Source organism: Brachycentrus maculatus, unplaced genomic scaffold (genome assembly GCF_059751285.1).
Source record: "Brachycentrus maculatus isolate JH-2025_06_01 unplaced genomic scaffold, ASM5975128v1 h1tg000008l, whole genome shotgun sequence".
Classification (NCBI taxonomy): domain Eukaryota; kingdom Metazoa; phylum Arthropoda; class Insecta; order Trichoptera; family Brachycentridae; genus Brachycentrus; species Brachycentrus maculatus.
The window spans coordinates 676,322-694,304 of record NW_028280763.1 but is presented as its reverse complement, the minus strand read 5'-3'; the positions used below and the strand labels follow the sequence as shown (position 1 = coordinate 694,304).

The window sequence follows — 17,983 nt, the reverse complement described above, 5'->3', positions numbered from 1 at the left end:
GTCCGAATCCTGGATTATAATGACATACATGAGAAACGCCAGAGAATGCCCAGACATACATATTCTTCTTCATCTACGGGATGTCAAAAAATAATATGAAAAATAACTCCTATAATTGGAGATAATCCAGATTTGCAAACAAGTATTTGGACACACTCAAAATGTTGTAGATATTTAATAGTCATTTCATTAATTGATTCGGCAGTCACTTTGTGGTAAAATCTATCCATTTTTAATTAATGTTTTACATAGTGTGGCAACCCACACATATAATGTACACCGACTATGGCAACTCAAGCTCAACGTAGCGAGCTACCTTCACGAGACCAGAAACGAACGGAACGAGCGAGCCCGCCACACTTCGTCGCCGCCCGTCCTCAGATCGACACGTACTTCGACTGTTCTCATATTAGAATCACGCGATTATCCTTAAGTATTTTCTTGATTGTAATGTGATAGAACTAAATAAATTTGTGTTAAAAGTAATCCGCTTTCATCTTGCTTCCCTTCTGATAAATTAAAGTGGTATTCAACTAGAAACCATAATAGTAAATACCACTACTTCTTAAAATCTACTGTGACACGTGTTTCGATGCATTCCGCATCATTTTCAAACACCGTATATGGTGTAAAACATTAATTAAAAATATAATAGTCGGCAAGAGTAAGTGTAAGTAAGAGTTCCATGCGAGCGACAAACAAGGATTACAATATGAAGAACAAGTGTTGGAGAGACTTACCCGCCTATTGTTACTGTTCACCCGTGCATCCATCTACAAAATAGAATACTCTTTAAAAAGAAAATCATGCATCAAATAATCCACGAGGTGTAGACACTATGTCTCTCTATCGCAGTCAGCGGCTAGTGAATAGACTAGTCTCGTGTCCAACTCTGTGCAAAACTTGGCAAAACGATCAAAGCTGATGAGCTAAGCTGTGGATTTGTTGGGTAAAGAGCGAGGGACGTTTAAATTTAAAAAAAAATTCTAACAGACACTGGATATATCAATATTAGAGGTGTGTCAGTCAACTTGAGATGAAACAATCTAACTAATTCGGAATAAGGATTCATTCATAGGTGAGATTACCTATAACTGGAGTTAGCTATATATATTTCAAACCCTTATCCGCACCCCAATGGTGCATAGGGCACTGGCATCGTTTACACATGAAGGAAAGGTGATCAACCCTCCGCTTCAGGTACCAGTCCAGGGTAATATGGAATAAATAATAAATAAAGAAATCACTTATATTTATTTGACCCCCCTGGGAATCAAACCCGAGACCTCCAGAACGGTAGCCGAGCGTGCTGACCATTATACTACGGAGGCAGACAGCTATATATATACTTTACAAATTTATCAACTGATGGCGCCAGTATCGGCCATACTTCCAAATCTATCAAATAACTACTCGCCTCCAAGGCCATTGCACATATACAGCTTCCAAAAATTAATGGAATATGGATGTTCTATAATTGTGAATGTTTGATGCATAAAGTGATCACTTAAGCCGACCAAATGCAAGGTCGTAATCCCTAGGATGCTCAGACTTCCATCTTCTTTCGTATATAAACGATAGATGTTTCATTTGAAGTTGAGACACCTATAATATCCTCATTATTAATTTGATCTGATGTTTCATCTCAGGTTGTTTAAATTCTTTTGAAACTCGTTAACTCCCAGTTTTTTGGCATTGAATTTTGAGGGAATTTTACGGACATTTTTATATTTACAATATGACAAAACTTTTGTGAAGCAAAGTGGGCTAGATTCCAAACAAGAAACGCACTTGCTCAAATATAAGTGATACTGTGTGTAATTACAATCGGTGCATATAAATGATCAAAATCGACCATATTGGATTTGATCAACAAACACAGAAGTATGTATTATATACAATATCACTCACACTACTCCTATTCAATCTCTGAGTGACAAGGATTATACTGCATGAGTATACTATGCAAACTATAGTTAGAAATACATAGTACTAAGCTAACGACAACAGCAGACACTCCCATTTATGAATGAATTACGCGATTTGTTCCATAATCCACCGTAATTTGTAAGACGACATAAATGCACAATGTACAATTACATTTAAACCTCGATATAACGGACCTCTATTTAACGAACTTTCGATATAACGGACAAAAATCCGGTCTAATGTGTAAAAAATCAAAACGTCCTGATAATATTTATACATGCTTTGATTCAACTGTCACTGCATGTAAACTGCCAAAAATTAAGTTATCAGTGGTAAGATCACATTTCGACAATCTAATTTTTACATTTATTGACTATTCATCACATAACAAAGTTCAAGTATATTATACGCATTTTCCTAATTTTCGAGGGTTGATTATAAAAAAACAGCACATTTGAAAAGTTCAAACAAAATTGATTCTAATAATGTTAATAATATTAGTATATAACCACTCACTGAGATTTTTATGTCTACCGGTTTCGAGACGTACCCGTCTCTTCGACAGGACAATCACTACCACTTGTTCTGACGAAGAGACGGGTACGTCTCGAAACCGGTAGACATAAAAACCTCGGTGAGTGGTTATATACTAATATCATTAACATTTTAGTAAAAAATTAAAAATGACTAACCACAAAGTAAATGCTTTAAATATTAATAATATTGAAAATAATAAAATTGATTCCTTTTTTGAAGCAGGATTACCGAAAGCAACCGCGACAATATCAAAAAGCAATATCACCTCACAATGAGTGTCCGAAGACAATTGATAGAATTTTGTTTGTGTTTTGCGTTATTTATATCTAAATACATATGTACGGTGTTTTTAGTAAAAACATATTTTCTAAAAAAAGCTTTTTTGATTTATTTTAAACCTATTTTTATATAAGACTTTCAGCTTTAATGGACACCCCTTCCCCTTAATTAGTCTGCTATATTGAGGTTTTACTGTAATTTGTAACACGGGCTAAATGCGCAATGCGCAAGTAGCCATTGACGCCTGCAGCTTAACTGCTCCCGAGCACTTTAGCTATACATCTCTACAAATCTAACTGCTGGGTCAGTTCTGCGATTCAATTAAGTAAGCACAATAAAAAATACACTAACCTGTTTAATAAATTTTTGTAATTCATTCATAAACGAGTATCCACCATTTCACTATTATTTATTCTCTATCAGACACTGGATTATTCGCGCTACGGATGAAACATCAATATTATAGGTGTCTCAACTTGACATGAAACATCAATATTATAGGTGTCTCAACTTGACATGAAACATCAATATTATAGGTGTCTCAACTTGACATGAAACATCAATATTATAGGTGTCTCAACTTGACATGAAACATCTATATTAAAGGTGTCTCAACTTGACATGAAACATCAATATTCTAGGTGTCTCAACTTGACATGAAACATCAATATTCTAGGTGTCTCAACTTGACATGAAACGTCAATATTCTAGGTGTCTCAACTTGACATGAAACATTAATATTATAGGTGTCTCAACTTGACATGAAACATCAATATTATAGGCATCTCAACTTGACATGAAACATCTTTTATTATTCTTTTTTTTATATGAAGGAAGATGGAAGTCTGAGTAAAGTTCTCAACTGGTGGCATCACCATCGGCCATACTTCCAAATCTGTGAACTAAGAACTAGCGTGTGAAAGGAATCTACCAGTATTGCATTTATACAAAATTAATGATGTTCAATAATGGGCAAAATGGTGAATGTTACACAAGTGTATAAACTTCCATTCTCCTTCATATAAAAATGATAGAAGTTTCATTTCACATAGAGACAACTGTAATATTGAGTGTCCGCCACTCTAATTGGCTGAGGTTAAGAATTAAAATTTTAAATGGTTTATATTATTAATACTGTAGAGTATCAATTTTATTAAATGGGAAAATTTGAGTGGTCTTGAAATGCCATGTCTAAGCTAACCTGGGGATCTAACCCATTTTTTTTTATAAATTGAGAATCGCTGCAATATTTATCAAATTACAATTGATATTTATAAAATACTTAATTTTAACCAGGGGCGAAGTGGGTGACTGAGATTCGTTAGTCTCAAGATGGGTCCGAATTTTTCATTTTTTATCCAATTCTGGAAATATTTGTTTGTGAAAATTTTGATAGCCAACAATACGCCCCTGTATACAAAATAAAAAATCACTTAAAAAGTACTTATTTATTAATATCTATTGTAAAAAGATTATTTTATATATTTGTTATATATAATGTCTTATATTCCAAATGGGAGATTTATTATATTATTTATTTTATCTATATAAATGACAAGCTCTTTATTTGTCATTATTTTTGTTTTTAATACAATAAAAACTTGCCAATTTGATATTGGCGGTACCAAAATATAAATTACTAATCAGCAAATTAAAAAATATATCTATGCACCCTTTTTCTATATATGTACAAGCTGATGGATGGCGATGTTTTAAAGGTAATTTGATATTTTGTCCGAAAAAAATACAAATTACCTTTAAAACTTTGCCGCATATCAGTTTGCTGTGCATGGAAAATGAGTATGTAATTTTTTTTTAAATTTCATTCGTCTGTTTCGAAAATTTGGATGTCAATTTCGAGTTGAAGACCATTAACAGTGCGTAAAAACTTACGGAATCTAAAATAAATACACCAAGCTGCCAATATCAAAATCTCCCAAAACGATTCTTGATAGTTTTGAGACAATTGAAAAATAAAGTAAAAAAAATATGGGGATTTTTAAAAATTAACATTCATCATTTTGGTGGTTTTTGATTTTCACATTCTGAAATGTACCTATATAAATCGCAAATGGCATGTTTTATATATATTTAAACATATTTTATCAAAAATAAACATTAACATTTTTTTCTTCAAAATGCTAGTTTTAAAGCTGTTAGGTAGTAAGGACATTAAAACAGTTCAGAAATAATTAAGGCACATACCTAACAAAAAAAAAAAAAACTTTATTCATATGGATACAGTAAATCGTTTGAGTATACTTGATCATTTTCTCGAGAATTTAAATGAAAAAATAAACTACCTATATATCTTGTACATAAAAATGGAAAGTTAAATTGTACAACAAAAAATTAATACAGCTCAAATGAGTTTGAGACGAGATATTTTACTGATGGATCTGTACCAGATGACAGAAATACTGGGCACTTATTAGCTGGTTTGTTTCGGGGATATTCAAATAGATGCTTCAACCCGTTTTGAGGTTAAAAATTAATTATTTTTTTTTAAAAATAATTAATTTTTGTTGAAAAATATTATTGGTTACATTCAATAAAATATATATCTTAACTTTAGATACCTTATTCTACACTCGAAAGTCTACTATTAAATGTGTATCAAACAGCAAAATTTTGGACTGTTCATTTAGTTTTTTTGCCTCATTTTTTAAAAATAACAGCTAATATATTTTGAAACTTAGCGCGTAGGATGCGAATAGGTGAGTTGAAAATTCATGCTCTACATTTGGAAAACTAAAAGAAAAAAAATCCATCACCAAGGAACTACATCACTTCTATTTTTATCTACATAATCACTTAAATTATATTAGGAAAACATGCAAAATGCACTACTATTCTCCTGGCTTTTGGGAGTCAGCAAAGGGAATCATTTTATTCATAAAGTAAGAAAGATAAATATTAAAATAAAATGTTTCAAATGTGTATAAAAAGGAATAGGAATAGTAAAACGCACTACATTCTGAGAAATGTGGGAGAGCAACAAACTATATATGTACATACAAAGGAAAAAAATGCAAACTGTCAAACAATTTTTTTTGTATTAATTTATACTGCCTCTTCAAGTATGTTATGAGCCTTTGCATTAGTTGGAAAGCTGGAGTTACACATTCAATTATTTTTTCATTTAAAAAATTAGAATTATTATATCCCAAAATACTTCAAGATTTTACAGTATTTTCTTGAAAAAACTGGGCCTCTATTGCAAATATAAATAATAAAACAAGAATAATCAAACCGGAGGGAATGAAACTGGTATCAAATCGGATGAATAACCCACAAAAAAAAGTTATGTTAGCCTCATATGTTTTGATAGAAAAATTAGCAACTTGACAGATTAACAGTTGTTCGTACTGACAAATAAAAATATATTTTTAATAATGGTTTAGTTACAATCTGGGTAACTTTAAACTCCCGAGTAAAATTGAACAAAACTAAAAATATTTTATTTCATTAATTGATTCGGCAGTGACTTTGTGGTAAAATCTATCCGAATTGAATTTAAGTTTTGCTTAGTAAATACCACTATTCCTTAATATAATATAACAAGAAATAGTTGTATTTATTAAGTAAAACTTAAATTCAAATAAAAATATTTAATTTGGCAAAATTTATATCCTAAATAACCAATGAGGTATACTAAATAAAAATATATGCTACTAACATATAATTTTGAAAAAATACACATTCCCACATACAGACTAAATTATATGAATATCAGAAGACATGATATTGATTTAATATTTTTTAAGTTGCTTAGTTTGATATATTTGTCTTGAATATAAATAAACACCGATTTTATTGATATTAAAACAACATTGAATTATTTTGAAAATGGTGTTTAATATCACCCTGATTTTCAAGTACCAGCAGGTACTAGCTGGTAGCGATAAATACTAATTTTATAATTTCTAATTAAACTCAGTGACGCATAGGGCACTGCGTCAGATCGATGCGGCGTTAACTCGATCATGAATAACACAAAGGTAAGATGATCTGCTCTACAAATACTCGGATCTAGAAGCGGAATGTATTTGATGGGATACAGATGACACAAGTGAAGGAACTCGGGGTGAACAACATCACTACATACTATGAGGGATAATTGTGCTATAATATAAAACTTTCTAGAATCAAGAACTGCTCTTCTGTGGACCGTATGGGCAAACAACTGACTATTGCAGCTACTTGACTACAGTACATTCGAGATTTACAATTTGATTGCGACTAAAATTGCGAAGAGGAGAAAGGGACATCTAAAAAAAACTAGCACGCAACAACATTGAGTCAGTTATATTGACATCTCAACATAGATGTAGAAGAATATGGAAGTCTGGGTATTTACAAGGCTTAGACTGGTTCAATTAATCACTTTATACACATTTAACATTCACCATTTTACCCAAGATACCACACATCTCAAATTTCGGAAGTTGTATTTATGCTTCAATTGACACCTTCTATGACGTGCGAGTTCTCGGCACCATCTACTGTCGAGTTGACTAAGTTAGGAAAAAAACTCACAAGCGAAAGAAGGCATCAATCAAAGGATAAATACAACACTCACTTTATCATTAATCGTTCACTTTGTGTAATACCACTTTAACAAAGCATTACTTCATGATTACCTACCGGTTTCGGAATAATCATTTCATCATCAGGTCAAATGTAGACTACATTTGACACAATGATGGAATGATTATTCCAAAACCGGCAGTCATGAAGTAATGTTTTAAGTGGTATTACACAAAGTGCATGACGAATGATAAAGAGTGTTATATTACCATACCACAAAGTTAATTTGAAAAGTGGATAAGCATTCAATAAAACATTTTAAAAAACCTGATGTTTTTTTAAACCCTTTTTATAAAAAAAACCCTGGCATTAAGTGTTTTTTTTGTTGTTTTTATTATATATATTTTTTTATTTTCATAAATTGTATACATTTAATGAAATCACAATTTGAAACATATTCAAAAATAAAAAAATGCAGAGACCCACCAAGCCACCTTGTGTGTCTTGTTGGTGGAGTTCTTTTTGAATACATTTTTTATTGTTTTTAACGATTTTTAACTAAGAATATAAACATTTTACAATTTTCATAAAATTAACTCTTGATCATTCACCCATTCCTTTATTTTGCCTTTTTTCCATATTTTATTTTGACCATATTTTATTTAATATATAATTTTATTATAATATAATATATTTTAATTATATAATGAATCAGTGTGTTTTCGGTGAGAAAAGGTTGCGGAGAACTCGTGTAAATGACGCTCTAACACCCATACTTCCGTATTTTCCTTCAGCTATATTGAGATGTTGATATAGACATCTCCCGAGCGGGCAGAGATCCTGCTCTCTCTCGGCTGAGTGGGGGGGTACGTACCTGATGCTGTGCCGGCGGCGGCGGCATGGTCCCGTGCTGGATGTAGAGGTGCTGCGGGTAGCTGGCGCCGCCCACGCCCCCCGCGCCGCCCGCCCCCGCCAGGCTGAAGGGCGGCGGCGGCGTGGCGCTGTGGTACGCCGCCTTGTCGTAGCTCTGCAACCACACAACCAAACGGCAGACTTGAAAATGCGGTATAGACATCTCGATAGACTTCGGGGATTTTCATACTTTGATTTGACTGTTTCTTCTTCTTCTTTCTGTGCCACTTCTAACGAAGATCGGCGATCATCATGGCTATCTTCACTTTTGGTGGTGCTGCTCGGAACAGAGATTTGGTGCTTCTGCCAAACCATTGTCGTAGGTTTTTCAGCCACGATGTCCTTCGGCGTCCTTGAGTTCTTCGCCCCTCAATCTTTCCTTGTATGATTAGGTGGAGAAGACGATATTTTTCATTTCTCATGACGTGTCCGAAGTACATCAGCTTTCTCTGCTTTATGGTTGGTTTGACTGTTTATGTAATAAAATAACAACTACATACAGTAAAACCTCTATCTACCATTTTTAAAGGGACCTATTGAAATAAACTATAAATGCGGGATTAAGAAGTCAATACACAAGGCGATACGATCGAGTAAAGATACCGTCCTTCCAATCTGCATAACGATCGATAGTTTAAAATTCCAAGAAGAAAATACAAGTTTTAAAAGGAAACAAATGTATATTTGTTTTAAAAAAAATACAAAGATGAACAAAATAAAAAAATAATAAGTTATTGAATGTGCGTGATAGAAATTTTTCAATCTTTCAAAGATTGTGCATGCTTCTTAACACTTAACACTTGTTTTTTACCACCTGAGTATTTTATTTTAACGATAGTTTCGAAAGCTTGACAACAGATGCTTCCAAGTACGGTTTTGAATATAAACTTATATATATTTTTTTTTTTTTTTCAAATTGGATGTTTACGAGTTCCCCCCTTCATGGACTATAACTATATCCATTTGGCCTTGTCGGGCGATTATGGAAGCATGTGAGTGAACAGTGGTATACTCACATTGACCTTGTTGAGTGAGACTGGTCTTATCGGGGGATTACGGAAGCGATGTGAGTGAACAGTGGGATACTCACATTGACCTTGTTGAGTGAGACTGGTCTTATCAGGGGATTATGGAAGCAAGTGAGTGAACAGTGGGATACTTACATTGACCTTGTTGAGTGAGACTGGTCTTATCGGGGGATTATGGAAGCAAGTGGGTGAACAGTGGGATACTCACATTGACCTTGTTGAGTGAGACTGGTCTTATCGGGGATTACAGAAGCGATACGAGTGAACACTGGGATACTCACATTGACCTTGTTGAGTGAGACTGGTCTTATCGGAGGATTATGGAAGCAAGTGAGTGAACAGTGGGATACTCACATTGACCTTGTTGAGTGAGACTGGTCTTATCGGGGATTACAGAAGCGATACGTGTGAACAGTGGGATACTCACATTGACCTTGTTGAGTGAGACTGGTCTTATCGGGGGATTATGGAAGCAAGTGAGCGAACAGTGGGATACTCACATTGACCTTGTTGAGTGAGACGTGCGTCTTGCCAGCTCCGTACATGGAGTTGTTGAGATCAGTAGACGCAGACGTGGAGTTGCTGACTCCCTGCTTCACCCCACTCGACTGCTGTGCCGTTGTGTATCCACCTGTGGGCAATACACATGAGTTGACAATGCACATGAGGACATTCAAAGGAAATAGAGGTGCAACAGTTGGTAGAACAATATAATAATCAGAGGATGTGCATCCATAGTGAAAACTCCAAGAACGAGCAAATGTCACGCAACTTTGATATGTTCTTGTTAATAAAAAATTTATATTTTCCCAAATTGCATTTATTCAGAAACACACATAAGTATGTTTATTATTTATATGAGTAGATTAATATGTTGTCCACCAGTACCAGATTGAAATACTAAAATCGGTCAATATTTGAGAAAAATATTGTTGATTCTGTACACACCCAATAAAAACGGCCATTTTTGCAAAAGTCTTCAGGAATTTAGGAATACATATAAGAACAAAAATCTCGACACTAAAATATTTCATATCTATTGGGAATTAAAAGGTTTGTCAAAAATCACAATTGTGAAAGAAATTAACCAACAAATATCAAAAGATAAAAATAATAAAAATGTATACCCACACACAGGTTATGCCTCTGTGGGATCTTTTTTTGTATTAAAACAATAGAATATTTTTGTACTTGTAACTATATTGTATTGTGAAATGCAAAAAAATTGATTTGTCTCGTAAAAAGAGAGAAAACGCAAGGCTCACCCGACTTGTAGTCTTGCTGCTGTGACTGCTGTTGCTCGTAGGCCTGCTGCTGGGGCTGCGGGGCTCCGTAGGTGGCCCCCACGTACCCTCCGCCCCCCACCCCCTTCCCGCTGCCGTACGACGACGAGCCGGTGCCCCCGCCAGTGGCCATCTGGAAGGCGGAATTCCATCTTATTGTCGCTACCATATGTTTTCACCTATTGGCTTATTGAAGAGTTTCTGACACTTCATCTTTCTCTTCTGCTTAAGGGGGGGGCTTGTAAAAGCCATACTTTTGAGTGTAGAGGGCTTTACAAGAGAGATAACTTTAACCACTCGTTGCTTGGGATTTTTTTTTCTTTACAAATATAGAACTAAAATTATCAGGTTATTATATTGTTATTATATAATTTCAATTAAAAAAAAAAATCAAATAAAATTCCAAATGGAGTGATAGTGAATATTACGATATTGACAATAATCATGAAAATATTGGTAATGAACATTCCCTAAGTGATTCCTCTTCATCAATTTCAAGTTCTGCATCACAAGAAGCACATCCGGCCGGCCTCATGATGAATGGACAGAGATTAAATTGTTATATTTTATTTGAAAAGTGGATGACCTTTAAATAAAACATTTTTTAAAAACCTGATGTTTTTTAAAACACTTTTTATAAAAAAAAAAACCCTAGCATTAAGTGGTTAGCAGCAAATTCAGACAGGACAAGAAAATGCATATTTTACACATGGCTGCTACAGCAAAAAATACTCCACAGTAGGGTTGAGGAATATTTCGAGTGTGTGCGGTACGTACCGGGTATAGCGGCGGAGTCCCGTACTGGAAGCTGCCCGGGACCATGCCGGGCTGGTAGAAGTAGGCGGCGTAGGGCTGCGCCACCACGGGCTGCTGGCCCTGCGCGGCGCCCGCCTGCCCCTGCGGCGCGGGGGCCCCCTGCGCGCCCGCGCCCGCCGCCGGCGCTCCCGCCGCGCCCGCTCCCAGAGACGGAGAGGCCGCCTCGCCCGCGCGCCCAAAGCGCCCGTCCAGCGAGAAGGTCGCCTCGGGGGCGCGCGTCGACGGGTACGCCATGTCGTAGTACCCTGTCTGGAAACAGCAGTAGCCGATGCACATTTACACTCATAAAGCGAGGAAAATGGTGGTCTTTAACAGGATGAACAGACCATATAAGAGTTGCCGTAGCACCCTGTCTGGAAACAGCAGAAGCCGATGCACATTTACACTCATAAAGGTAGGAAAAGGGTGGTCTTTAACAAGATGAACAGACCATACAAGAGTTATCGTAGTACTCTGTATAGAAACAGCAGTAGCCAATGCACATTCACACTCATAAATCCAGAAGAAGGATGGTCTTTAACCAGTTTCCAGTTTGGCCCGAGTGTTACTCGGGCAAGGACTTTGCATTTCCCGTGTCCATACAAATATTGCAGTCACGGGTTGGCAGAAGTCAACCTGCCGATGGTTATGCCTGTAGGAAGAGCTACCGCTATGTTGAACAATATCTCATTGGATATTGACGTGTTCCATTTGTCTGAAGGAGTCTTCCGAAGCGGGATTCTTCTACAACTTTAGCAATAGTTCTTGCATATTTAAGATTTTTGTATGTATTTAATGTATACGCATTAAATTTTTTAGTTTGTAATTATATGTTAATTGAAATTAAATAAATTGAAATTGAAATTGAAGTCATGTCCAATTAAGATAAGGTTTCATAGCCAGTTCTATGTGTTGTGAAAACACAAAGGAAAATACTTATTTATGATTTTTTAACAGAAAGTAGAATTTGATTTTGAACAAAGATATGGGTTTTCAAAAATTGAACATGTCAACAAAAAATCAAACAAAAAAAAAAAGCACATTGTTGTCGGGCGGTTTATTCATCAACCCTGACACTAATTATACTCAGTCTGCCACGGGTCTGAACAATGTTTTTTGGCGTCTCTCGGGCTCTACCAAGAGTGAGCAAATAGAAAGCTTATACGCTTCTCCCGCTCTCTACGAACACTATGTAAAAGATGCTTTTAAGCGTTTCCCGCAAACGGTGTAATAAATTTGCAAATTTATTTATTTGTGAGGCATTAGAACCACACTCATCATTTAGATACTATAAAAGAGCAGAGTGAATTTTCAAAGCTACCATCTAAGTGGATTCTCACTAGGCAGCGCTTGCTGCTGCGTCTCTCGCGCTCTACCAAGAGTAAGCGAATAGAACACTTGTAAGCGTCTCCCGCTCTCTACCAACAGTAGCGCCATATTTGGCATGTCGTAGTCATACAGGAGAAAGTGACCAAATGCATTGTTTTACAAAAACAGGATCATCAACTATTTGATATCTTACTAGCTTAATACATTGTAGTCGGGCGCAACAAACAATAGACTCTAGCCTTTAGCGGATGTTTTTCGCGATTACCGCAAAAATATATTGCTTTCTTAAAATTTACACAATTTCTAGACCATGTAATATTTTCAATTGAAATTTTCAAAGAAATCATATATGACTTTGATCATCAAAAATAAATTATAATTGCTTGGATTACAACATAATTTTTAATTAAGTATTCCGTATTTCACAATTTTACAATCATTGTAAACTCTAAATAATCTTCCCCTCCGAGGTATCACTCCTTATACAATGCTAATATATTCAAATAACAAACAGTAAACAAAACAGTGCGAGCAGTATGAAAAATAGTCCAATATGTGAAATGACTCAAACTAAACTGGAGATTAAGATTGCATAAAAACTCTAGATTTCTGGCGACGCCTTTACAAGCGGCATACTAGCCAATCCGGACAAATAACTCAAATAAGACATCTCAAATAACTATAATAGATTATCGTCTAGCAATAAGGTACCAAATTACCCTTCAAGGCGTTTTATTTCACGCTGATAACAAACCCGTATATTGCGTTTCCCGCCGACAACCGACAGTCCACAAAAACGGCATTTGCCGTGTTAATATTGCCCTAAAAAAATCCTAAACCATCTAAAAGTATAATATATTGACTTGTTAAAAATGACTAACTACATTGGTGTTTATTTTCTTGCCAAGCAAAAGTGACTTAAATGGCCCCCCTGAACATTTTACGTCCTGGTTGTTGGTGACTTTCTCCTGTACGACTACGATGTGTTTGAGTGAAGTTTTGGGGACTGTAGCTCACCATGTGGTGCGGCAGGCGCTGCTGCAGCATCTGGACCTCCTCGTAGCCGTAGGGCAGCGGCTGCTGGTAGAAGGGCTGGCTCATGATGTACTGGCCCATGACGCCCACGTGCCCGCCGGCGCCCACGCCCACTCCTGACACAGACGAGGATACACTAGACTTCCCTGGGGACCGACCAAGCAATGTACCCCGGTTAGTAGTGCCCATCGGCCGTGCAGCGCATTCCGAGGGTTAAACGTTGTACCAAGCGAGGGATATATGTGGACAAAACTCAAGGAGCAAAGTGAAGTTTGCAGGATGGCAAAGCGTGATATGATGTTTGATGAACATCCATAACATAATCTGTGATGTGTGAGCTATGAATGATGGATTTTAATAAATGTGATATATCGCTCACTCCTTTCAAGAACGTCATTAAAATTTTTCAGGAGAACGTTTTTAAAGTTTAAAAATATAATACAATGTATGAAAAATAAATATCAAGCCACTTATTGAACTTTTTACTATGCAACAGATCTTTTTAGGTAAAACCTGAAGGTTTTTTCTCCATTTGAAAAATATTTAGTAAATTTAAAAAATTAATTAAACAATACCTTTTCTTCAAAATGCAAAAACAACACTTTCTGCCCTGTAGCGGGTAAATATTAAGTTAAAAATATGCCTCCTTTGCTGGGATATAGTACATTTTTTGGGCATTCCTAAAATATGCACAAATGAAAATTGTCGATTTTTTATTTATGACGTTCTTGAAAGGAGTGAGCGATATGTCAGCGCTATTAATACAGACAGTACACACAGCCCCACACATATGACACTTTCTCGGGCAAAAGCAAATGGTTATTTAAAAATGAGTGGAAATCAAAATATTAAAGAGGACATAATGAAGCAGAAGATTGAACGTAACACTCCTCATCATTCATTGTTCACTTCATGTACTACCACTTTCGGAATAACTATTCCGTCATCACGTCGAATGTCTACATTTGGCCCAATGATGGAATGTTTTTACCGAAACCGGTATTCATGAAGGGTGTTTTTTTAATATAATTTTTTTTAACAAAGTAGTATTACATAAAGTGAACGATGAATGATAAGTAGAGTGTTATATTATAATACCACAAAGTTAAAAATGCATTACATGGACAAAAAAAATTACTTAAAATTTTTGTACAAAAATATTACGATTGAAAAGTACAAATATTTATGATTTTTATTAGATTAGTCAGTAATTTTCGTACTGAAATTTCTTGTTGCAAATACATTTTATATAATAAAATAAACACTATATAATTTCATCCCTTGTTTTATTTAATTTGACCAGTAGTCTGGTTTGGGGAAAAAAACTATATAATTATTGTATTATAATAAAATTTTTATATTGTTAGATTAGAACCAATATTTTTAGCTTTTCCACTTTATTTTTATTTGACCAGCAATCGGGTTTTGTCGTTACCGACATCATCAGACCAGTCTGAATGGAATGGCAAAAAAACATGATGGAAATATTAAATCATCAAAGTTTCACTGTACATAAAAAAAAAGTTAATTTTTTTCAACTCTTAAAATTTTTTATTTTACATACAAGATTGTAGATCTGCGATGAATAAGATTAAGAAGAAAAAAAAAAGTTAATATAATGTAACAAAATGGCAGAAAACATGGTTGAAAAGAGCAAACTCAAGTTGCACAATGATATTTAGAAAATTACAATGAAAGTTTTTTTTCCAACACCATTTATGTATTTTAAAGGTGGTCATAGTATATGTTATTAATAATGAAGGAATAAATGAAGGGGGAAAAAATCCAAGCATATTAAAATTGCCACTACCCATCATGCAATTGGTTTTGAAAATTCAAATGAATAAATAATAAATTAAAAGATTGTACACATGAAGAGAAAACAAACAAATTTGTTAAATACATAAAATTATTTCTTGAATGTTTTCCGCAGATACTTTGTGGCACATTTGATAAACTTTATAAAATTAAACAAGTTTGTTTTAAAATTTAATAAACCCTGATGATGACAAGGTTCTTGTCGAAACCGGTAGGTTAAATTGTTTTAGTAAAAAAGTGGTTAAAGAAAGTTGTTTGATTTTATAAAGTACATAAAATTATGGTCAATTTGAGTTTAGAAACATACGAAAATAAAACAATAATAAATCTTTGTCCTCACGGCCTTCCGCTGGAAGAAGTCCATGTATTAAAAAAACTAATTGGTGTAGAAAAGAAATTACGCATAAAAAAGTTAGTACTGCAAAATCGGTAAGTTAGAAATCAGATAAGACGTCTTGGCCTCATTTGTGTTTCGGAAGACCGTCGTCTGAATCATCATGAGATATGTTGAAACTTTCAACTAATCTTAATAGACTATACTATAAAATGCCTTATTTCCTACATTAAGTATGCCTAGTTCTTGCCAGAAATTCATTATGGCCATCTGTCTGGAATCTATACAACTTTCCGTACAGTGGGGACAAACTATGACCTAACCAACAGGTTCAATATATAATTTTAAATATAGGTCCGGTAAGTGAGTTTATTGCAAGCGTGTAAAGCTCCGTTCAAACGTAATCTTAGTTTGTGAGATCGTTATGATAAATAAAATATAGCTCTGTTTAATTAAATTCTAGCAAACATAACACAAGTTAATGAGATTTTTGCCAAAACAAATCCAGATTATGAGATTTAGGCCAATACACATCCAGTTTATGAGATTTATGCCAATACAAGTCTAGTTTATGAAAAATTATGCCAATACAACTAAGCTCATGAGAATCTCTCAAATAATAATAAAAATGGTTCAAGAAATTCTAGCAAAAGTAAATCCCAGTTTGTGCATGTTTTTTACATTATTGCCCTTGAGGTAGTATTTTACGAAAATGGCACTATATAAATTATCCAAATTTATTATTATTATTATTTTTCAATTGACATCTTAGAATTGGGCCATTAAATAAAATATTCGAACCCTTATCCGCACTCCAATGGTGCATAGGGCACTGCATCATATAAATGCAGTGTTATCTTGATCGTTAACTTCGTGGGAAAGGTGATTAGCTCTCCACTTCAGGTACCAGTCCAGGGTAATATTAAATAAATATTGAAATAAAGTGAAAAAATCACTTATATTTATTAGACCCCTCTCTGGGAATCAAACCCGGGACCTCCAAAACGGTAGCCGAGCGTGCTGACCATTACACTACGCAGGCGGACAAATATGGCAAATAAAATATGGCTAGCTCAAAAGCAATTATTACCTGTCGTTGTGGATATCTTGGTGGAAGATTGCGTTGACTGTCCCGTTTGAGTGTTGGACAAACTGTTATTCGCCGTTGTGACCGCCGGCTCATACTGCAATACCAAACATATCAAATCAATACAAACACAACAGCTAGAGCGCGGTAATTTGAGTCGCTTACCCGATAGAAGGCAGTAAGGAATATAGGAATTATCCGCAATGTTACTGGTTAATAATCCTCAAGCTCGGGAATCAAAATCGTGAATTATTACATTTTTATATAGTTTTATCACAATTAAAGAAAAATCAGTGTTGGGGATGGCGTATAAAATAAAGCAGATAAGCTGGAAACACCCCGGAAACTAAGTAATTTTGTCCCACTGTTTCTGCGGTGATGATGATGAGTACCTTGGTTCTAAACTTATATATATTGTATTAAACCATATCCGCTCCCTATGTGGAGCATATCGAGTCCACAAACTGTCTCCAGACTTTTCTGTCGGCTGCCAGCTCCCTTACATCCTCCCAAGTCAGATCCGCGTCCCGAAGTTCTGACGAGAACTGCCGACAAAGTGTCAGCAGTGGTCGTACTGGGCGGCGCGAACCTGATGCCTTGTAAAAGAGGCAAGCTTGATGGCGGCTCTCGGGAGGCATGCGGAGTACATGGCCAAGCCAACTGAATCGCCTTTTCTTGACGACAGTTGTGACCAAGATTTGCGTTTTCTAAACTTATAGGTCAAAATATTTGTTGCATTTGTAAAATAATAAGTGACCTATTGATGTTAAATGCATCAGAGCATTTCACATCAATAGTTCACTTTTTATTTCATCTAAATTTTATCATTTGGAAAAATCAAGAGTACTATTTTGTAACATTATTTCTGCGGTGATGAAGTACCTCGGTTCTAAACTTTAGTCCCAAAGTAAAATATTTCTTGCATTGGAAAAATCAGAACATTTAATACATATTAATAAGTCACGTATTATTTCATCGAAAACATACATTTGGACAAATCAAGAGTTACTGTAAGAAGCCGCAACTAATTGCAGACTAACTGCTAATTGCAGACTAATTGCTAATTGTAGAGTGTATGAATACAGCA

General features: G+C 35.1%; 2 protein-coding genes across 9 annotated transcripts in view; one reads left to right on the top strand and one right to left on the bottom strand.

The window, feature by feature from the left end:
• LOC148313575 (protein lingerer-like) overlaps positions 1 to 17,983 on the bottom strand; it is a 50,412-nt gene that overhangs the window by 5,417 nt on the left and 27,012 nt on the right. For 3 of the 8 annotated variants that reach the window (XM_088260679.1, XM_088260709.1, XM_088260701.1), the window contains 7 exons: positions 16,900 to 16,993; positions 13,640 to 13,803; positions 11,276 to 11,563; positions 10,481 to 10,631; positions 9,716 to 9,846; positions 8,150 to 8,302; positions 741 to 773 (listed from right to left, as the gene is read on the bottom strand). In XM_088260679.1, the coding sequence (XP_088116805.1) occupies positions 741 to 773; positions 8,150 to 8,302; positions 9,716 to 9,846; positions 10,481 to 10,631; positions 11,276 to 11,563; positions 13,640 to 13,803; positions 16,900 to 16,993 (1,014 nt within the window). The remainder of the gene's footprint in view (positions 1 to 740; positions 774 to 8,149; positions 8,303 to 9,715; positions 9,847 to 10,480; positions 10,632 to 11,275; positions 11,564 to 13,639; positions 13,804 to 16,899; positions 16,994 to 17,983) is intronic. The other 5 variants (XM_088260687.1, XM_088260717.1, XM_088260734.1 and 2 more) reach the window with 3 other exon arrangements.
• Pgls (6-phosphogluconolactonase) overlaps positions 1 to 17,983 on the top strand; it is a 37,750-nt gene that overhangs the window by 16,159 nt on the left and 3,608 nt on the right. The gene's annotated exons all lie outside the window — the stretch shown is intronic.